Source organism: Crocodylus siamensis, chromosome 2 (assembly GCF_052110815.1).
Source record: "Crocodylus siamensis isolate JL-2025a chromosome 2, ASM5211081v1, whole genome shotgun sequence".
NCBI classification, from domain to species: domain Eukaryota; kingdom Metazoa; phylum Chordata; order Crocodylia; family Crocodylidae; genus Crocodylus; species Crocodylus siamensis.
The window spans coordinates 279,215,485-279,237,822 of NC_143396.1; the positions used below are offsets into that span (position 1 = coordinate 279,215,485).

At 44.3% G+C, this 22,338-nt stretch overlaps 1 protein-coding gene across 6 annotated transcripts in view; it reads left to right on the forward strand.

Annotated features, from left to right (window-relative positions):
* Positions 1-22,338, forward strand: part of CEP170B (centrosomal protein 170B) — an 81,199-nt gene that overhangs the window by 47,198 nt on the left and 11,663 nt on the right. For 4 of the 6 annotated variants that reach the window (XM_090034151.1, XM_090034150.1, XM_090034153.1 and 1 more), the window contains 7 exons: positions 2,654-3,130; positions 7,726-8,489; positions 10,267-10,455; positions 10,580-10,688; positions 11,719-13,497; positions 16,902-17,148; positions 20,250-20,409. In XM_090034151.1, the coding sequence (XP_089890277.1) occupies positions 2,654-3,130; positions 7,726-8,489; positions 10,267-10,455; positions 10,580-10,688; positions 11,719-13,497; positions 16,902-17,148; positions 20,250-20,409 (3,725 nt within the window). The remainder of the gene's footprint in view (positions 1-2,653; positions 3,131-7,725; positions 8,490-10,266; positions 10,456-10,579; positions 10,689-11,718; positions 13,498-16,901; positions 17,149-20,249; positions 20,410-22,338) is intronic. The other 2 variants (XM_090034154.1, XM_090034155.1) reach the window with 1 other exon arrangement.

Here is a 22,338-nt window from a genome sequence, read left to right on the forward strand (position 1 = left end):
GTTGGGATGGACCCCCCTTGGGCCCTGAGTATCGTTTCCTTAAGGAACGACCACTCGTCCTGGACACTGAGTCCCCCTGCCCTCAAGGACCCCAGCGCCTCTCCCACTAGTCTCCTCAACTTGTTGAAATTGGCCCTCCTAAAGTCTAGAGCGACCATCTTGCTGCAGGCCCTTGACACCCCTGCGCTGGATGGTGAATTCCAGCAAGCGGTGATTGCTATTGCCCCGGTGGTCAAGAACCTGGAGGCCCCTTACCAGGTCATCGCCTGTGGCTAGGACCAGGTCCAACAGGGCATTTCCTCTGGTGGGACTGTGCACCTCCTGGATTAAGTGGAGGTCCTGTATCTCAGCCAGGAACCTCCTGGAATGGTCCGTCCTGGCTGACTGTTCCTCCCAGCAGATGTCCGGGTAATTAAAATCACCCATGACAACTACATCCCTTGCCTTAAGTGCCTCTGCAAGCTGGCCTGAAAATTCCCGGTCCAGCTCCTCCCCTTGGTTGGGGGGTCTGTAGTAGACCCCCACCGTCAAATTGCTCTCCCCACGGCCCCCTTGAATCTTGACCCAGAGTGCTTCACCTGACTGCCACGAGTTTTCAAATATTTTTTCCAGTGGTTGGGCTATGACACCTGCCAGCTCCTTGAGTACTCTAGGGTGTAATCTGTCAGGACCAGCTGACTTGAAGATGTCCAGCCTCTCAAGGTGTTGCTTTACCAGATCTACACCAATGCTGGGTATAAATACTCCCTCGCCCTGGCTGTCCCGCATCATGTTAGGCAGGGCAGTCCCTTCGGGCTTGTGAAAAACCGATGCAAAATACCCATTAAGCAGGCTAGCTTTTTCCTGGGTGTTGGTTGTCAGTTGTCCCATTTGGCTTAGCAGGGGTCCAGTGTTACCCTTGCTTTTCTTCTGACTCCCCACATATCTGAAAAAGGACTTTTTATTGTCCTTGATATGTGTAGCCAGTTGGAGTTTGGTTGCAGCCTTGGCTTTCCTGGTTCACTCCCTGAAGGTCTGGACCAGTTCAGAATATTCCTCCTTAGTGGTGATTCCAGTCTTCCATCCTTTATAAGCCTCTCTTTTTAGGCAAAGGAGGTCCTCAAGTTCCCTGCTGAGCCAAGGGAGTCGCTGTACCCTTTTGCTACCCTTCCTCCAAGATGAGATGGACAACCCTTGTGCTGTCAGGATCGCTCCCTTGAGGAGCAACCAGTCCTCTTGGACTCCTCTTCCTGACAAGTCATGGTCCCTTAGGGCCTTGACAGTGAGCCTCCTGAGCTTGTCAAAGTCAGCTTTCCTAAAGTTGAGGACTTCTGCATTGCCGACTGACTTGCCAGCTTTGTGATGGATAGTAAAGGTGATCAGCTCGTGGTCACTATCACCCGGCTTTCCATTGATTCTTAGGTCACTGACTAGGTCATCCCCTTTGGCCAGTACCAGGTCCAGCAACGCTTTACCTCTTGCCGACCCATAGACTTCTTGAATCAGGTAGAGCTCATCCATGCATGCGAGGAAGCTTTGTGAGCTATTAATGTGGCTGAGTGCTCTTCCCATGAGATGTCCGGGTAGTTAGTCTCCCATGATAATCATGCAACGAGAGCATGCAGCCTCAGCCAGCTTCCTGGTGAATTCCTGATCTAGCTCTTGTCTCTTGTTAGGTCTGTATTAGACTCTTACATGATGTCCCCTGTGCCATGTTCCCCACGTGTTTTAACCCTGAGGGACTCCAGTTGTCCTTCCTGGGTGCCAATGTCAATTTGCAGGGATGTGTAGCTTTCCTTGACATAGAGAGCTACAACCCCACCCCTCTTCTCTGCACAATCTCTCCTGTACAGGGTATAACCATCTATACCTGTGGCCCAGTCATAGGTGGAGTCCCACCAGGTCTCCATTATCCCTATGAGATTGTAGTCATTCTTGTTTAGCAGGAGAACCAGTTCCTCCTGTTTGTTCCCCAAGCTCCTGGCATTGGTGTACAGACACATAAATGTCCCATTGGAAGCCCTAGGCTTCCTTGCGCTTCCAGGTGGACACCATTGCAGGGCGGGGGTAGGTTTGGATTCCCTTGGGTGCCCTAACTTGCTGGTTAGGCAATAGTTGCCTAGTGGGCTTGCATTGGCGGTTATCCACCTATCCCCTGGCGGGCTTAGTTTAAAGCCTGGTCGAGCAGGTCAGCCAGTCTGGCTGAGAAGAGCCTCCTACCCTTTTAAGTCTCCATCTTGGATGCAAAGTCACTTGAAGTTTGGCTGAAATGTCAGGGATGGAGGACCAACACAGACTTTGCCACCTTCCAAAGGTGCCTTTTTGGCCAGCCTTGTGGTATGCAAACACCTCACAACACACAAATGGAATAAACCTGACAATGCCAGTCCTCCCCTCCAGAACAGACCTAAAGCAAAACTGAAATTCCAAATCCAACCAAGACCCAAACGCTTCATTGCGTACTCAATTTTTTCCTTTGGATAGATGAGAGAAAATAAATGAGATAGATGGTAGTCACATTACTCAGTGCACAGATAAGATTCACAGATAAGTAATTACACTGTTGTTTGTAACTGTGTAAAAAGAATCTGCCAGAAGTCTTAATTAGGTATTTTGTTTAAAAATGATTGAATTATCTAATGGTTTTTCTCTCAATTTGTTTTTGAATCCGTAGAAAGAACAAAGGAGATGCCCCAACATGAAGAAGAGCTCAACGGTAACATTAATGCTTATAGAGACTCCCAGGAACAGTCGGTATACGCATTCCGACGAGAACCCAGTTACTTTGAAATCCCCACTAAAGAATTTCAACAGTTGGCCAAAGCTCCTGAAACGCAGGTCCATGAGATCCCAACCAAGGACGTTGACTCAGTAGTTCCACCCGTTGTGCAAAGCCATGCCTCTTTTACCATTGAATTTGATGACGGTACTCCTGGTAAAATAAAGATAAAAGATCACGTTACTAAATTTTCACTTAGACAAAGAAGACCCTTTAGTAAGGAGCCTGCCCACACAGAGATGATCTCAGCGGAGAGCAAAGTGGCTGATTGGCTGGTACAGAATGATCCAAGTTTAATGAGAAGACAGTCTCCAGGAGATGACGTGTACAGTACGAAGAGTGATCTGCCCGTTCATGTGAGGACACTTAAAGGTGAGCTCTTGTTTTGAAGCACACCATGCTGGTGGCCAGCTTTCAGCTTAAGGAGAAGAAATATTGCTGTCCTTAAAGGAAAACTGTATCAGTTTTTCCCAACCTAAAATTTAAAAGGCAAGAAGCACTTTCTCATCACAGCTGATATCCCTCCACCTTGTACAGCAAATGTCCCTGATGCCACGTGTGATGCTGGCACTGAGATTCTCTAAACTGGTTCCTGCCCTGCTTTAATAATGGGGAATCTTCAAAAGCACTAATTGAAATCAAACATTTCATTTTCACATACTTGCTGGTTGACATTCTCTTGAGCACTGCCCAGGTGCCCGTGCCAGTGATTTTAGATCCGTTAGCAGGATGTGCTGTCATTGACTGAGATTTGCTGATGAATCTCAAGTGCAGTGGGTGAGAATGCATGCGAGTGATTCGGCTGTATCTAATAGAGATTCCAGTTGGGACAGCTGCCTGCTCTTCTGATTTTTCCATGTGGTGGTTTTCAGTGCTTTTGTTACTCCAGCCAAAAAGCATGTGAAGCTTGGGGAACACTACTGAAATATTTTGATGTTTCACTATGCAGATAATGCCACTGTATCCTTTTCACTAAAAATATGAGTTGTATTGGTAGTTGGGAGTATCTCTTTGTCTGCCTACATGTAGGTAAAGGGATGTCTCTCATGTGAATGTTCCAGTATTTATTTGTGTGTTTGTGATGTCCAGACTGGATTACTGTACAGGCAGTTCTCGGACTTATGACACAATTGGTTCCTGAAAACCACATCTTAAGTTGAAATGTTGCAACTCAGAACTGATTTTCCCCATAGGAAACAATGTTATAAATGCAAGATTGGCTCCTGAACCAAGGCCTGATACCCTGTTTTCACCAAAAACAACCCAGGATTTTGTACTCAATCAATTATAGATGAGTAATATAGCTACCTTAATGTATTTATATTGTAAATAGCAATAGTATTGATTTGGAAGGACTTCTTTGATGTGACTTTGCTGGACTTTTTGAAGGGTTATTGGCTGGAGTCTTCTCAGGAGTCTTGGCTGCAGGTTCTTCTGGAGTCTTGTCTGCTTTAAAGAAAGTGTCCAAGGAAGTTTGGACAGATGTTCTCCAGGGAGATGTGCAACGCAGTGAACTTATTCGCTGGCGTGGTGTCACGTCAGATCAAGTGTTGTAAAGTCAAAACTGACATCAGAAAGTTGAAACCGGGTGTCAATTTATAAATGTTGTAACTCGAAATGTTGTAAGTCAAGGACTGCCTGTACAGTGTGCCCTTATTATGAGGCTGTCATAGAAGACATCTTGGCTGCCTCCTCAAGTAGCAGTAGAGGCCCTTAAAACATTTTACACCAGTCTTCTAAATTCTTACTGGTTGTTTCATTGCTTCCAGGAACAGTTCAATGTCCTGACCTTGAGTTGAAGGTAGGACAGGGTGGCACGAGCATTTGTAGGCAGCAACCTACTTTGTCACATGCTATGGAAGGACTGTTAATTCTGTCCTTCTGCCTGTCTTCAGACTAACATGACTAACCATCTCTCTGAGCTTTTGGTTGTAAGTTCTATATGAGTTGGGTCCCAGCCACATGAGAAAAGGTGTCATCTCTTATGTGCAGGGTGCTGCACTTGGGCAGTAGTAACCAGCAGCACACTTATAAGATGGGAAACTCTCTTCTTGAGAGCACAGAGGCAGAAAAGGATCTTGGAGTCATCATTGACTCGAAGATGAACATGGGCTGACAATGTGAGGTCACGGTTGGCAGGGCTACCCAGACCTTGTCATGCATCCACAGGTGCATCTCTAGCAGGGCCAAGGAGGTGATCCTCTATGCGGCACTGGCCAGGCCACAGCTGGAGTACTGCGTCTAGTTCTGTGCAACCCACTTCAGGAGGGATGTGGACAACATTGAGAGGGTCCAGAGGAGGGACACTCGTATGATCCAGGGACAACAGGGCAGGCCCTACAATGAGAGACTGCGGGACCCGAACCTGTCAGCCTTCACAAGAGAAGGCTGAGGGGGGACCTAGTGACTGTCTATAAACTCACTAGGGGGGACCAGAAGGGTTTGGGAGAGACCTGGTTTCCCCGAGCGCCCCCTGGCATGACAAGGAACAACGGCCACAAGTTGTTGGAGAGGAGGTTTAGATTAGACATCCGTAAGAACTACTTCACTGTCAGGGCGGCTAGGAGCTGGAACCAACTTCCAAGGGAAGTGGTGCTGGCTCCTACCCTGGGGGTCTTCAAGAGGAGGCTTGATGCCTACCTGGCTGGAGTCCAGTTTTTCACCTGCCCAGGCGGGGGTTCGGACTTGAAGATCTGCAAGGCCCCTTCCGACCCGACTTCTGTGATTCTATGACATTAACAGTCTGGTAGGAAACTTCCTCTACAGCCCCAAGATTTTGACATTTGGAGCTGATTTCTCTCAGCTATGAGCATTTAAATTGAATATATATTCCCTGTTGTTGCAATGACTCTGTATTGACAATTCCCTTATCTCCTCTGCTTTTACCTGTGGCCTTTTATAAGTTGTTCATGGTGCTTTGGAAATTATGCTTTGCTGCTTGTGTGTGAGGATTTGAAATGGAGATTTTTGGGGCTCCTTGGATAAACAGTTACCTGAGAATACAGGGGAAGGGACCCAGTGATTCATGAGGCCCCCTCCAGCAGTAGCCAAATTTTATTGATATTTAGAGCATTATGCAGAAGTTATTTCCTTTTTCACTTTTTTCTGGGATAAAAGGCCTAATGAGCTCCTTGGAGGGCTGCATCTGGGGTTGAAGCATTTTGTGGCCAAACCCTCATCTTTCACAGCTGCAGACATGACTGGGGTGGGGACGAGCAGGTGGAGCTGAGCTTCCTGGCCTGGCTTGGCCCAGCTCAGCATGTCTCAACCCACAGAGCCTGGGGGTCTGGTCCCCAGGAAGCAGGGGCAGAGCCTGGCAGGGACTGGGCCAGCTGCTCCCCCCACCCCCCATGCAGCAGGAAGGAAACCTCCGGGGAGGGCGGGGGTGCTTTAATTAGAGCGGCATCGAGATCTGTTCGAATTAAGGATTAAGGTGTCCATCCCTGGGCAGCTTTAGGTTCACGCAGCTGTTCGCAGGCTGAGGGGCAGGAGCTGCAAGTGCCATGGGACACTTTTACATGTGCTTCAGGAGTTTGGGGGGGAGGCAGCGCTTTAATTAGTGCAGCTTCAAGAACCACTCTAATTACAGTGCCGCAGTGTCTCCTGTCTCGGTGTCCTTGCGCGTAAAAATGGCGGTGGGGGCACTTGAACTAAAGCTCATTCGATGAGCTTTATTATTAAATATCGGTTATCAGATCGGTATTGGCCATATAGCTGGTTAATAATTGGCTATCAGTATCGGTCAAGAAAATCTTTATCAGTGCACCCCTAATGGTTTTCCTTGAGGCAGGGGTTCGAACCACCTTGTCTCACTACACATTATTATGGTGTGGAGACAGAGTTCTTTCCCCAGTTCTCCTGAGAGTCCTTGAACAAGTAATTTATCTCCTCAATATTTCCGCTTTCCCATCTTGTGGGGTTATCACAGCTTCCCCGCCTTTCTGAACTTCACCAAAGAAAGCTGCTTCAGGGCAGAGCAGTGTTATTGCTATCGGCGCAAACCAGCGTTCAGTAAGAAACAACCCTCCATCAAAAAACAGTATTAACCTCCTTCCCTAGGTCAGCAAGAACCAATCTTTTGGCAGGCATGCCACCGATTAACCCCACACCCTCTCTTAGTGCCACCCTGATCCTCTTCCCTTGTCTAATCCATTGTTCTGCTTTCTGATTCCTGGCCTGTGCTCCCTGCTTGATATTCTGCTTTTCTTTCTGCTTTCTGCCTGGTGCTCCCTACCCAATCTCTTCTGTGTTCTGCTGCCTATCCCCGCCTCGGTCTGCCATGTTTCACAGCAAGGAAATGACATACAGACTGTACAGTGACTTTTGAGAATGCCTGGCCTTAATCCTTTGGATAAGATGCATGATTCTGCAAGTTCAGTTTTCACTTTGCTGTCAGTTTAGTTGCTCTTTGTAAAGGTGAAGCTAGAAGCTCAGAGGCATGTTTGTCAGAAGCTCTGTGATCCCACTGCTCTTTGATCAGCTCGGTTTGGATTCAGGGAATGCAATCTGGAGGGTTTTCCCCCCTCCCCCACACAATCTACAGACAATTTTTATCTTACAACAAAAAGAAGATAACAAGATAATCTTTTACTACTCCAGTCGCTCAGAACAGCAAAATCATGGAGTGAATTGATTTTGATTTATTTTGATTTAAACACTATTTAAAAAGCTTTTACGAAACAAAGCTCCAGGCTCCTGAAACATCATTAATATTACAGTAAAGAAAACGAAGCCACAGCAGCATTAAAAATAATTATGCAGAAAAGAAACTCCACCTACCTAAGGCCGGCTATCTAAGGCAGGGAAGAAGCCCACCTTCCCTCCCTTTTAGCATTGTTGTAAATAAGCCTATAAGTTGTCTAACGTATCTTTCGTTACCAAAGGGAAGCTTTGGTTGCATCAGTGTTACTGAGAGGGTTACTAGGAAAAGTTGGGGTAGAAATCAATTGTGTGCACTTTATTCCCAGGCAACAGACATGAAGACGGGACACAGAGTGATTCTGAAGACCCAGTTGCCCCCAAAGCCGAGAAGGAGACTGCTGGCAGTGACCGCACAGCTGAGCAAGCCAGGCTTCAGCGTCAAATTCGACGTGATCCTCATGAGATGCTTCACAACAAGCAGGCCTTTGTCATCGAGTTCTTCGACGATGACACACCTCGGAAAAAGAGGTCACAGTCTTTCACGCACAGCGCTCACTCTTCCCAGAGCGACACCGACCAGGGCCTGAAGGCTAAGGTTGAAAAGCGCAAAACTGTGCCTGCTGAGAAGCTAGGGGGCACGGTGCCCCCTCCTCATGTGGTCACCCAGGTGAACAAGACACCCAGCACCCCTTCTGGGCCCACTCAGAGAACCGGCTACTTTAAGAGAGAGAAGACGGAGGATCGGATCAGCAGTTCATCCTCCTCCACTTTGAGGACATCTGCCAAGACATATGGCAGTGTTGGAAGGAAGTCTAAACTTGCTCAGGATTTTGCTGCTGAATATCTGAGGGAGACCTCACAAGCAGCAAAGCCAAGCATGGAGAAGCCAGCCCCTGCACCAGTGGTTGTGGCTCCGCGGGTCGTCATCTCATCAGCGCCAGAAACTGGCTCTGTGCCACCCACTGATTCAAAGCTGGCCCAAATGAGGAAGAATGACGAGGAAGACAGCTTGAGCGAAACGGGTACCTACACCATTGAGACAGAGTCACAGGACAAAGAAGTAGAAGAAGCCAGAAAAATGATAGATCAGGTAAAATCTCTTGTATAGAGAGGATTGCTCTTGACTGGCAAACTGGAACTGAACAGGGGATTTCGAGACCTGCTGCAACTGGCTCTGAAGAGGCCAAGACTTCTTAGCTGGACTTTAGCAGACTCTGATCCCATGTGGACCAGTGCAGGGAGGGGTTTGTAGCATGCACAGTGTAGCGGGGGGGCTACACTGTAATGTAAATTGGAGAGGGAGGGAAGCAGCTGATAAAGTAGCTATAACAAATCCCATCTGAAAGCAGACAAGAGCAACTTTTATTCTTCATGTCTAAATAGGATTTGGGTACAAAGATGCAAGAATGAGCTTGCAAAGGGAAGAGCAAGAGCATACTCAGAGTAATGCTTAATATGCTCAGAGTCGTGGTCCTGCTGAGGCTTGTGTGTGTGAGTATGTTGACATTGTGGGACTGCTTGCATGCCCGAGCTTTTGCAGGATTTGGGGGTTATGCAGTATGTCCTTTATGTCCCTTCCTCCTGAGTACATGGGATACAGCCCAAAAGATGACTGTGCTCTCCTCAATAAGCCAGAGGAACCTGAGACTGAGGATGGATTTTCTTTACCTAGGGAGCTCCAGTCACATCCTCATTTCGTGGTTGTGGGTCTTTTAGTATTTAGCTTTGTTGAAGAGGAATTGTCCATCTGCAGGACAGATGGAAGCCACCCCCTGCAGGGAAGTAATGAAGTGAGTTCAAGCTCATGAAAGCTTGTACGTGCCTGATTTAGTCAGTCTGTAAGGCGCATCTCTGCCCTGCCTGTCGAGGCCTGGAGCAGTCATGCAAGTGATTATGCATGAGTTAGTTTAAAAGAATGCAAAATTAAAACAGAAAAATAAGGCAGTGGGAGAGGCTTTAACTATACAAAACAACCCCCAGATCAAACCAGGACTTTCTGAAGCTTGGCTGACTTCCAGGTCCTCAGCTGCTGCTTATTGTTAAAAGAAAATGGGCAAAGGTTATGAAACCAAATAGACGTGGAGGCAAGTATAAAATAATCCTGTAGCAGAATCAAGTTCCCAACCTGTACATAGAGCTGCCAGGTGTAACAGTGTAGCCTTATGGCTGTTACCATATCTAGCCTCCTGCTCAGTTCCTCCCTATTGTTTTATTCACTTGCCCATCAGTTTTTTCTGAAATAAGATTTGAAACTAGGGCAAGGACTATCTGCGTTGGAACTGTGCACAGCACAAGGCCTTGATCCTAGCGCACACAGAGTTGATCAAGGTAGTTGAATAGAAGAATACAAGTAATTATATTTTTGCAGGGCGGGGGGCACAGGCAAATGCTATTTAGTTGACCTTAGTTCTGTTCTTGCCTCTGCCACAGACAGTCTGAGACCTTGGGCATGTTTCTAAAACAACTCTGCGCTTCAGTTTATAGGGCGTTGTAAATAGAGATTATATTGATTCCATCCTCACAGGGCAGTTGTGTAAATGACTTATGTGTTTTGAATTGTTAATAGACTAGAGAAATAGAATTAGACCAGTTACGTTATCAATTCCACCTCCCTGACAGTGCTCTCACTAGCTTGTTGTCTAGCACTGTGTTTTTAAATGTCTCGAGCCTAGAGATGCCTTTCCTTCTATTGAAACTCTCTCCCTAGCTTTATAGTCAAGATCATTTTCTTGATATTCATCCCAAATTTCCCTTGGTAGAAAATGACTCTATTAGCACAGATTACAACTTCCTTGCAGGGTGAATAAAACTTTGTGGATTTTGATTTCATGGTAATTTTTCTTCTCCCCTGCCCACAACTCTTTCAGGTGTTTGGTGTGCTTGAGTCTCCTGAGCTTTCCAGAATCTCTTCAGCCTTTCGACCTATTATAAAGGGCGAAAAAGAAGAAATGGTCTCTCACCAGCATCTAATCAGTGAAAATGGCACGAGTCAGAAAGCACCTCTGTTCCAGGCATTCCCTTCAAAAAACACTAGTGGGTCCCCAGGCGAGATGCAGGTATAGAAGGGGGAGATTTGGAGGAGGGGAGTGGGCATTTCTGTACGCGTCAAATAGGACCTCAGAGGGGTTTTGCAGCAAAATCTTGTTTAAAAAGACAGTGCATTTTTAAAATATTTTATAGATGTCTTCAGCATCTCAAGGCAGTCAAAAATGGGTCTCTAGGTGGGCAAGTCTTGCTGACAGCTACTCAGAGCCAGGATCTGCTCCCACGCAGGGAGAAGGTGGTCAAGGTAAGTGCTATAGTGACACCCTTTGGGGCACTGAAGCATTTATTTAAAGGTGATGTGAAAAGGAAGGACAAATGGGACTGTACCCTTTTGTTGTTCCTTTAAGAAGTATAAAAACGTATCTTGAAATGCTCCTTTATTTTCATAAGGCATGTTTTCAGTTTTTGGTAAAATATTTTTTTAGGGGGGAAAATCTCTTGTTTCAGTGCTTGCCTTCCTTTGTCTAAGGTAGGGAATGTGTCCAGTATGCATTTGAGTCATCAAGAAGTTCTCACAAAAGGTGACAGCCATAGTTGACATTTAGGGCATCTGACTGGGGGAATAAAAACTTGAGGGTAGCAAAAATAACCATTCTTCAGACACTTCTTGTGCTTAGTTATGATGCAAAAAAGAAAGTAGAAATCCAAAATTTTTTCCTTAGGGAATTGTATAAAAATGTGTGTATAAAAGTGTGCGTGTATGGAGGGGGTGGGGGGACTGTCCCTCTCGGCTGTGTTTTGTTATGCTTCTCCCAGACTATGCCGAATATATCAAGCTATCCTTGGATTTGATGGAGCCAGTATGCCAAAGGGGGGAGTACAGCATGTGGAGCTATGTTCAAGAGGGGGATAGAACAAAGTTGTACAGTTGTGTCCAAAACTGGGAATCAGTCATGCCACCCTTTAGATACAAGGAGCTTTTGTCCTCACTCCAGACTGCCATGAATATCTGTGTCAAGCTGTTAAAGCCAGAAAAATCTCTTTGTAGTAGAGATCATTTCTGCAATTTGGCACATTGTACTAGAATTTTTATCCTGGACTATGCTGTTTTGTTTTTTTATCTTGGTACCTTAAGAATATTCATTTAGATTTAGGGCCAGGTACTTAGTACTCTGACCTCAGTGTGGTGCAGCATTTAGCACATGTTTAAGTAAAGGCATAAATCAAGTACATACTTAAGTCCTTTTCTATATTGCACTTTACGTGATCTAGCCCCTAGAAAATAAATACAATATTTAGCACAGCAATTTATAAATGTCTTTTAATCCTCTTAGAAAGTGTCCCAGCTCGTGAACCAGGGGAGCCAGAGATCATGGTGCCTTTAAGGACAAGAAGGCTTCTTCCCCAGCTCCCTCCAAGTGATAAATGCGACAGTCCCACACCCACAGTTTTAATTTGCCAAGACTCTTATCCTGAAGTGTCAAAGAGGAACATTATAAAGAATCACACTACAGAGGCCTACATGGATCCCAGCAGCCGACTGTTCATCCAAGAAGACTTGGATCCTGATAGTCTTAGTGATGCCAGCAAATCTGATGATGGCTTTGGCTTAGAAAAAGGCAGGAAGTACAAAGAGAACAGCAACATGCCTGAGCAAGAAAGGCAGAGGGGAGAGGAGGGAAAACCTGAGAGCTGGCAGCCAGCAGCTCCACGGGGTTCAAGTATCAGAGCTGTAAGTGAGACAGCATCTACTTCCTTCTACATTGGCGATGAAGCAGATGAGGTTGGAGTTCCTTCCAAGATCACTCTGAGCACATCTCATTCTCGAGCAGACAAAGACTACAAAGATCAAGTGTTTCCCTTCAAGGCAGCCAGCATGGTTGTTTCTGGAAAGCCACTGGTCAAAGATGTGAATGCCTACGTCAGTGCAGCAGGGAAAATAGTTGTACCCCCTCATCAGAGTCTTCCTCAAGAGCAAGAAAACTTGGCCCCAAAGGAAATGTCATCCTTCATTAGGCAGGAAAGTTTTACCAAAGATAAATCAAGCAGTGTTGTTCCTCAAAGCAAACTCCCACATATTTCAAGTCATCCCTTGCTTAAAGATTTAGATTCTACTCGGTCAAACCGTATGGACTTCAGTCAGGACACCCATCTTATCCTCAAAGATACTGAAACTGCTTTGGCAGCTCTAGAAGCCAAAATCCTTTGTCAAAGCCAACAGTTAGAGCCTTCAGAAGTTGTTTCTGGGCAACTTGAAGACTCCTTATCTGGGGACTCTGATGTGGACACAGCGAGCACTGTCAGCTTGGTCAGTGGAAAAAATGTCCCAGTCACTGTCCCAAAACTTAATGCTGTCACCAGCTTGCAGAAAGAAAAATCTTCCTCTGCACCATCCATGCAAGACCAGGGAATCCAACCTACTGCTCGCGAGAGGTTATCGGAAAAGCGCAAGACACTTCCTTCTGAGACAGGAAGCCGAGTTGAAACGACCAAGCGTTTCCAAATGAAACGTAGCTCTGGGACACGTGGATCTCTGGATTTTACAGATGATGAGAGGAGCTCTAGTCTTCCTTATTTGCCAGTTACTGAAACAGCGTCCTCTGATCAAGAGCATTCTGTGGCCAGGCCTACATCCAGGAGGAAACCTTTTACTCAGACCGTAAAAGAGGAGCATAGCAAAGCAACAGCACAGAAGATCCAGCAGGTTCTCACCAGGTCCAACAGTTTGTCGACCCCACGGCCCACCAGAGCCTCAAAGCTCCGCCGTGCCCGGCTGGGAGATGCATCAGATAATGAATGTGTTGATATGGAGAAAACAGCCTCTGGGGTAGAAACCACAAGCTCATCTTCTAAGCAATCCACAGAAGCTAAGAAACTGTCCAGGCTAGACATCCTCGCCATGCCAAGGAAACGGGCAGGTTCATTTACGGTGCCAAGTGACTCTGAAACAACACAATCAAGAACAGGTTTTTCTGGGCGCAATGCAGAGCTGTATCGGAAGCCAGTGGTGTCTGAGGTTAGAACTGCAGCTAGAAAAACTGCATCAGCTGCTTCTACCAAGCAGCCTTTCAGTAGAACTCGTTCTAGCAGTGTCAAATATTCATCCTCTTCCAGTAAGTACTGTGCTTAACGTTTCTTTATACCACTGTTCTAGAGGCTAGCATTGCTGTTACAGGAATAGCAAGCCCAGTGGCTGGCAGCCTGTTAGGTGGAAGAATTGAAAGAAAATGGGATGAAGGGAAGGGTTTGCACAGATAGGCACATTGGGGAAATTCAACATGACACACACACACCAAAGAGTTGGACATAGTAGAGCATATTCCATGCCCTTTTGAAACTTCTTTTAAACACAGATAAGGATTTGAAAAGGTGAACAGTGATTTTTAATGCATCAACTTTGGGAATGCATCAACATGAGATGCTATATGCAGGCATGATTTTTGGGAGGGCCATGGGTTAGCGCTTTCTAAAAATCAGCTATCCCTTTTGAAGTGCCACAAATTGGGCACTCCTTTACTGAGCCACCAAAAGTAGACCCTAATTTTGAAAATCTTGGCCAATTTTGGCAGAGAAAGAGAATACAAGCATTTTCCAGTGTTGCCTGAGTCTTCACTGCTTGCTTTTGAAGATCCAGGGTATGTGCATTAGCTCAGCAGGAGAATTTGTCCAGTGGCAGCTGAAGTCAGTGGTGAGTGAGCATGTTAGAAATAGTAAAGCAAGGAATAAGCAAAGGTGCAAGTAGATGGGAGGCAGTTATGGTCAATGCTGTAAATTCAAAATGCTTCATGTTTGAGAAATTCCCTTTGCTTGCTTTTATTGGTCTGAAGTACAGTCTCTAAAATGTGCCCTTTGTACAGAAGCTTTGTACTTGGGTCCATATTTGAGGACCATAGAGCACATGATTCTGCTATGAGCTGTGCAGACCCATTGCCTGGAAACAGCATCCTGAACATTAATATTTGGCACATTTAAATGATTACTATATGGAATAAGGCATATGAGAGATATAGCAAAGTAGTCTGAGATGGTTGTGAGCATCATCTGCACTTCAGCGTCGTGGCCTGCTGGACCTTCCTAGTTCCAAAAGGTCAAGGAACTAAGACTGGTAACAGTCGGTGTCAAATCCCTTAGGCTTTTATGGAGGGAAAGCAAAGAGCTTTGTTGTCAGTGAAATTTGACTGGAGCTGTTAGACTTGTGGCTTCAGCCAATCTGTTTTCATAACTTGTGTCAAAGGACCTTAGAGTTCTTGGTAAGTGGCATTTTAACCTTTTTTTTGTAAATTAAGTTATTATTTGTCCTTTTAGTGACATCTATACTCTGCATTGCATGCTAGAAATGTTTTATACAATGCTGATTGTTTTTAATTTTTACTCTTTAGCTTATCAAACTTCCCTTTTATCTTATGGAGGGGGTTTTTTACGCCTTTCATGCAAGTCTGTCAATGCAGAGTCTGAACAAGAGAATATACATGGCATTTCCCCCTGCATTTTCTGAGAGGGTGCCGCTAGTTGCATTCTCTTTGGTTAGAACATTGACAAATCCAGAGCAATGTAAAATCATTGTAGTTCTCTAAATAGCAGATAGATACTATCCTTACATTGGATCACAGACTTCAGATATAATAAAAAAAAAAAAAAAAAAGGAAAAAAACAAAATTGTTGACCGCCACTTGTGCTAAATGAATTGGTTTTTAGTTTCCATTGCTTTTTAGCAAAATACTAATAACTTTTCCTGTGTTTTAATTATGGTGGATAATTCTAATTCTTTCCTTTAAATTAATTACTCTAAAATTTTAACTTTCTAATTCTTTGATAGGCTTCTGGACCTTGCACAAGTTCTACATAGACTGGGGTTGTATAGTGCTGTACATAGTGCTTAATATGTTTTTTTGTACTAATGATGTATTTGTTGTGAATGAACAGCCAGTATTGATTCTAGGACTAAAAAAGAAACTTATATAGGCTTAAATGTTATGTTGTCAAGGCATTTTTACTGTGATACAATAACAATTTAAATTCAATGGGCTTTGACACAAGGTGGCAAAATGGATGAAGCAGACTTGCTCAAGGATGTCTTAAAATGCTTAGCTAACAAAGATTATTTCCAGCCATTCCCATAGGAAAATTAATCTTACCAACAGAGAAACAGAGTGAGATGGATGACCACAAGACATAAGATGCCAGATTATTGCTAGGCCATCTTAAAACCACTGTAAATGAGTTTTCAGGAGATTGTCAACATAACTTCAAGCATATATTCTAAAAGCATGAGGCCAGATATATTTTTTTTGCATTGGATTTATGCAGCATAAGTCCAATAATGTCAGTAGACAAATTTCTGATTTACGCTGATACAGGTGAAAGGAGAATCGGGAATGCAAAAATAACACTTTGATTCTCAAGTTTAGTGACTTTTTTTTTTTAATTCCTTGAATTTGAATTGTGAGCAGATTGATTTTTTTTTTCTGTTAAATTTGCTCCTGATTAGAGGGCTGGAATCAAGGTAGTCATTTGTTTTGGAAGCATTCTTAGTTAAATAGTAACTGTGTGTTTGTAGTTACTATCCATATTTTGTATGGCAAATATAATGCTTTCATTTAAACTACATAAGCTATATCATTGCAGTGGTGTTGGCTTTATTAGAATGCAGTGGTGTGGTGTTTCAATGTTGGTAACATAGTGAAGCTTTTAAATGAATTCAGATCACACTTTGTCGTTTTAAATACACTGGCTGCTTTTGTGTTCTATGGATCCTCACACCAGCATGTAAAAAAGGAAGAAATTGTTGTTAACAACTATTGTAATAGAATATGAACAATCAAACAAATCCTGGGAGCCCAGTTTTCAAAGGAAGGCATCTGACCAACATCATACTTAGATACCTAAAATAGGTATTTGGAGTCTGAACTACTTGCTTCAAAATCTCTTAGAATGAAGAGAGGTTTTTCTCTTCACTTTAAGGACCTTGGGGCTAGTATTAAGCGTTCCTTTTAATACTTCAGCAAGGAATTTGAAATCCTATTAAAGAATGGTAAAACGGAATGGAAATAGATGCACATTTTCACAAAATGCGACTAAGCACCACAAAAATCTCACTTTTTATTTTTCCTGCCAGCTCTCCTCTAAGATGCTTAGTACACTTGAAAATTGGGCTCTCTGTAGAAAAGGTTTTTGTGGGAGATTTCTAGGAATCTAACAAATTTATATGGAGTTTCTGCGTATAGGAAATGAGGCCACCCAAAATCTTTATGCCTGCTGTTGTTAATGCAGACGGTACACTTTTCCACTGGAATTTTTTAGCTTCAAATTTGCAGCGTTTCGGCAAAGCCATTAAAAAGTGTGAACAGTTGGTTCTAAAAAAAACTCTGGCCAACCTTTCCTTGAACAAAAAAAGATGCACAGAAACTCTCCAGACCTCTTCTCACATTCTTGGGCTAGGTTATATTACTTTTTGTGTTGCTCTTCGTAGTTAGTCCTACTACTTTTCTTCATCTGAAACCAATTCATTTCTTATAAGCTTCAAGGAGGAGACTGCAGGGCTCAGATTACACTTCTACTTCCGAGGAGGAGTATGGCTCAAACCACAGCTCCCCTAAACACAAACGCTCCCATACTTCAACAGCTACCCAGACGCCGCGGACACGTGGTTCTGGGCTAAGCCGGCAGAAGCACAGTGGGAGAGAAACGGATGATGATGAAGACTTTGATGAAGCTGACCCCTACAACTTCATTGCGCAAACAGCAGAGATAGCGGAAATCGCCAGGTGAGCTGGAATGTGATGCGTCAAGCCGCTGTCAAAATGCAAGTTACCTACATTGAACATACCATCGGAGGTGGTTCAAGCACCTACATTGAACACATTCAGGAGCAGATTGGATGCTTATCTTGCTGGGATCTTATGACCCCAGCTGACTGACTGCCCTTCGGGCGGGGGGCTGGACTCGATGATCTCCCGAGGTCCCTTCCAGCCCTAACGTCTATGAAAGTCTGTTGGGTTACCTGGGTGTTTGAACCAGACGGGAAAGAGCAGCGGGATTATCAGCATTACAGGAATGAATGTGGTTGGAGAATAACTTTTCACCTGATTCCTGCTCATCTGATCTCCCCCCTCCCCCCCTTTACATAGAAGCATTTAAAAATACAAATATATAAATTGAGATTTACAGGAATTAAGCCTTACAGTACTTGTAAGGTAGGTAAGTGATATTGGTGGCCTCTTCTTATCGGATGTTATACAAAGATAATGGGGATATGCCTCAAATTCACCGTCTGGGCAGATCTGGGAATAGAACCAAGAATTTTGATCTTAGGCCTTTGCTCTGACCACTCAAACAAATTTCTTTCCTTTTCTTAAATCACATTTAAATAAGCAGACTTTGAAGCCACTGAGAGCTTGTATGAAGTAGGTTCTGGAGCCATGGTGGCCATTATATAATGAGCTCTTGTAACTTGGAAATGCCTGGCAGTGCACTGCTTGTCTAGGAGTGATACTGCACAACTGGATTATAAAATTGCTAGCTTTCTAGCCTTATAAAAAATTATTTAAAAAGTGCTAGTTTTCCAGAAACACAGTAGAACTCAGATCATTCATATCCAGATGGTTTGCAATCTGCTGTAGTAAGCAGCTGGGCCACTTTGTCAGTCCCCTGCAGGTGTTAGCTGCAGCCCTGTATTCAGATCCTTTGCGAACCCTCATCTTCACAGGGGAGTGGAAGGAACCTAAAAGTATCCAGGTTCTACTGTGTAGAAATTAGATTTTGGCTGCCATGGGTTAAATACTTTTAGTTTAGGAGTCCTGTGGCCTGCAATCAGTCTTCCTATGTTATCTGTACTCTCTGTACCACTTGTCTGCAGGGATTTTTCCTTTAATAAGTGATGTTTATAAATAATTTCAACTCAATTTAAAGTTTACAGCATTTTATGTCCCCTGTGCTGTTTGATGAAAGGAGAAAAAATTGACTTGTTGCTTCATAGCAAGATTTCTTAGGAGAGAGAGAAAGCACTTTAGATTGCAAAAGCTATAAATAAGAGGTTGCATCAGATTTGTCTGGCACGGCACATTGAACACTTTCAGGAGAACTCGGTCAAGTAGTCTGGCTCATAATTGCAGCTCTGATTTCCGCTGCTGCTCCTGAATTAACTGGGAGTGGTTTAAACTTGTCAGCAAGCGTTAAAAGAAAAAATTCCCCTTGTTTACAATGAGCGTAATCACATAATTGATGCATCCCATCGCAACTGTTTCAGAAATGGACAAGTGCAGTTGCTTTGTTAGACATGCATCTCATCTAAGTATTATTTTAATTAGTGTAAATATACAACTAGTTTCGGAGGAAGTTCCTTCAAAATATTTTGGTGGCCTCATGATTTTATTCCATTGCCTGACTAGTCAAAAAAAAACACAAAACATTAAAATGAAAGTAACCAGTGAGGGGAGAGGTTTGTTTTTTTTGAGGGAATACTGTCAAGATTAAAAAAAAAAATAACATCAGCTGTTTTAAAGCTGTGTTGGTAATACATACAATTGTTAGACATAATTTTTGGAATCTAAAGCAAGCTTTGAAAAGTCAGTGAGGTTGGGTGTCCTCATTCTTAGGTGCTAACTGGAGCTTCCCAGGGGCCCTGTGTTCTGGAAAATCAGGTCCTTCTAAAACGTCTGCTTCAGGATCCTAAATCGCTAATCACTCTTGAAAGTTTAAAGGCTTAGTTTGTTATCAGGCCTTTTACTTCTTTCATCTTGTTCAGTTTTGCTTTATATGAGTGTTCCTACACAAGAACAGTATTTACCTGTGGGAGATTTGAGAAGTTTACCATTGTTCTGGGGAGTCTGGTTCTTCACACAGGGCGAGGGGAAGGACGTTTCAGGTTTTGAAGTCATTGAAATCTCAGAAGAACATTTGAAAATATTTTTTGCACTAAGTTTTTGTCAGTCTCCCATTTTCATATGCATGGTTTTTAAAGTATAAAGGAGTTCATTTGCAAACCTTAAGGCTGATCATGATTCTAAAATAAAGCCCTTTATTTATTGGTTATCAATATAACTGAGCATTTCCTGGTGTTACATAGAGCTAGTAGGATGGGCCTCCTTTGAAAACATTATGGTTTTGAATCCCCTTCACTCTAGAGCAGGAGCGGGCAAAATTCAGCCTGTGGGCCAGATGTGGCCTGCCAGGCCATTCTATCCAGCCAGCAGGGCCCCGAAAAAATTTAGAAAATTAATATTTATCTGCCCCGGCTGCCTGTCATGCAGCCCTCGATGGCTTGCCAAAATTCAGTAAGTGGCCCTCTGCCGGAAATAATTGCCCACCCTTGCTCTAGGGCCCAGGTGTCTGTGAGCTGCCTCTGCTGAGAACCTTGGTACCCGGCAGTGGAAAGTCCACTACTTGAGAGCCACCAGATGATTGCTGACTTCCTTTTACCAGATGCTAGGATTCGGAGGAGGCCATCGCAAGAACTGAAAGTGGTCTTGGGTGTGCTGAGTAACTTGGCGCCTCCCCTTAGCACAGGGGTGGGCAAAATACAGCCGCTGCCCCTGTCTGCAACAGCTCACCCAGATTCCTAAGTGGCCCTCGAGTCAAAATAATTGCCCAGCCCTGCCTTAGCATGTCTTGCTGGGTAGTGCTTCTCAGAGCACCCAAGAGATGGCAGCAGTGCCAAAAGTGTCTGTTCTGCCTTGGAGTGAGACCCAAAGCTCATTGTAGCCCCAGCAAAGAGATGTCATTTGTATAGCTTTCACATTTTTGGTCCAATAAAGAATCATTTGTAGCTGCCACCATACACTAGTGACTCTCAGCAGGTTCATATAAAGTTCTTTGGAAGAGACAGTGCTGTCTAATGGCTCTGATTGTGCTATGCTGTGTGCTACAGATTAAGCCAAACCTTGGTGAAAGATGTAGCCATCCTTGCTAGAGAGATTCATGATGTCGCTGGAGACGGGGATTCTCAGAGCTCTTCAGGAACTGGACCGAGTACCTCCCACAGTTCAGTGCCCAACACCCCTGCTTCTACCATATCCGCGAGGGAAGAGGTAAGAGAGCTGAAAGGGCAAAAATGTCAGCCACAAAATTAAGGGAGTGATGGGGACATTTGTGTGATGAGTCCAGGGGCTACAATGCCAGGCACTGGGGTGGGGAGGAAAGAGGGGACAGCAAAAGAACACTGTTGATTTATTGCACGTTTGTTTTGTCCTGGCTTCTCTCTGCCCGGGCCAGTTTGCACTGAGGAGCAAGAATTTTTCCTTGGCTTGGCTCAAAGCTCGCAGTTCCCTGGCAGATTGTGGCAGATTCACTCAGTCATGGGAAAACAACGGCCTAATTTTAATGTTCAGCAAAAAGCACAGTCTTTTGGTTGAAGGGTAAAGGAGTATGCTTCTCAAGTACCTAAAGCCTCCTACTCAGGCCTTGGTCTGGGAATCTTTTCGGATTAGCAGATGTAGGGGATAGGTTTCTGGGCGGTGGGGTGATGACTTTCATGTAGGGTTTGGTTTCTGGGTGGTATGAGCTTGGCTTAGTGGCCTTCTGTCTCTGTAGTCTCACTGAACCGTAGGGCATTGACTTAGGGGGAGAGGGAAAGAGAATTCTTCCTCTTAATATGCCTAGAACAAAGGTGTTGGCAGTAAGCACTCTGGCTGTTTACAATATGTGCTTTTTCTTAGCAGCAGGTATCTCATTTTGTACATCTACAGCAGGGGTATCACCCATCCTTGTGGGCTGGATCTGGATGTGACAGTGGTGGCCTATGGGGAATAATGCAGCTATCAGTCACCTCTTACCCCCAAATGCCCAGCTGTTCTGGGAGGCTAGACAACACAGTGCTCTGGGCTGGATTTGGCTCAGAGGCAGTACATTTGACAGCCTTATTCTACAGCACCACTCCTCCAAATGTTTCCAAGTACTTTGCAAATGTTTAAGTAACTCCTTCTCTGTGTCCATACAGTTTTGCCCAGGTAGGACTCCTCTCCTACCGAAAGGCAGTAGGCTGAATAATTTATCTAAAGCAAGACTGGCCTTATAGCTCATTCCCTTTAAAAGGGATTTGACTCTTCTCTGCTGATTTCATAGGCCCCCTATCCCACCAGCTCTGGAAGTTCCCTTTCAGATTGGCTTCTCTTTCCTTAAAAATTAGGGATCATGGTATATGCTGGTATGTACTGATATTTTTACATTTTAAACCAAGGCCTGCTGTATTCTTGCTAGTGGCGGGTCCACACTGTCCAAAAAAAAAAAAGAGGGCATGTTCTTAACTCAGGTGAACTGATTAGGATTAAATAAGTAGTGAAAACCAGGACAGCCAAGGGGTCAGTTTGGTTTGGCAGCTAAAGGTCAACCCCACACTCCTCTATAGGCTCCATTTACTAACCTGAATTGAAATCGAAATCTTGTCTTCATTGCTGCTTTAACCTGAGTTAGCTGATTTGTATTAGCCAACATGAGTCAGAAGTGCACCCGTCTATATTACAAGCAAGTGGGGATTTGAATACTAGTGTTATTGGAAGCCTGACTATGGGGCATCTAATTTTATGCATTTTATAAAACAGGTTCAAAGAGGTAGGAAAAATTATGTCTTGAATGAGAGTAGTACCTAGATGCCCCAATGGAAGGACACATTGCATTTACTCTGGCAGGCTCATGACAGAGTTTAGCCTGAAACAAGGTACAGTTAGTACTGTCTGCACTTGCAGTCAAACCAGACCCAACTTGTAAGCAGTGGGTATTTTCTCAGTGCAGCCTGAGCTGCCATCTCTTGCGTGCAAACTTCAGTTGTTTCACAATACCCTCGGGGTGCAAGATAAAGACCTCTTTATTGCTCTACTTGAATAAGAGGGCTGCACCTGTAGAACTTTTTTTTTTAAGCAGCCAAGCAATAAATGTACCATTTACTTCCCAGTTTCAACTGAAATCTTTTAATGCCTGTGAGTAATGGATAAAACCCACTTCCTGACATTAGGGAGGCACAT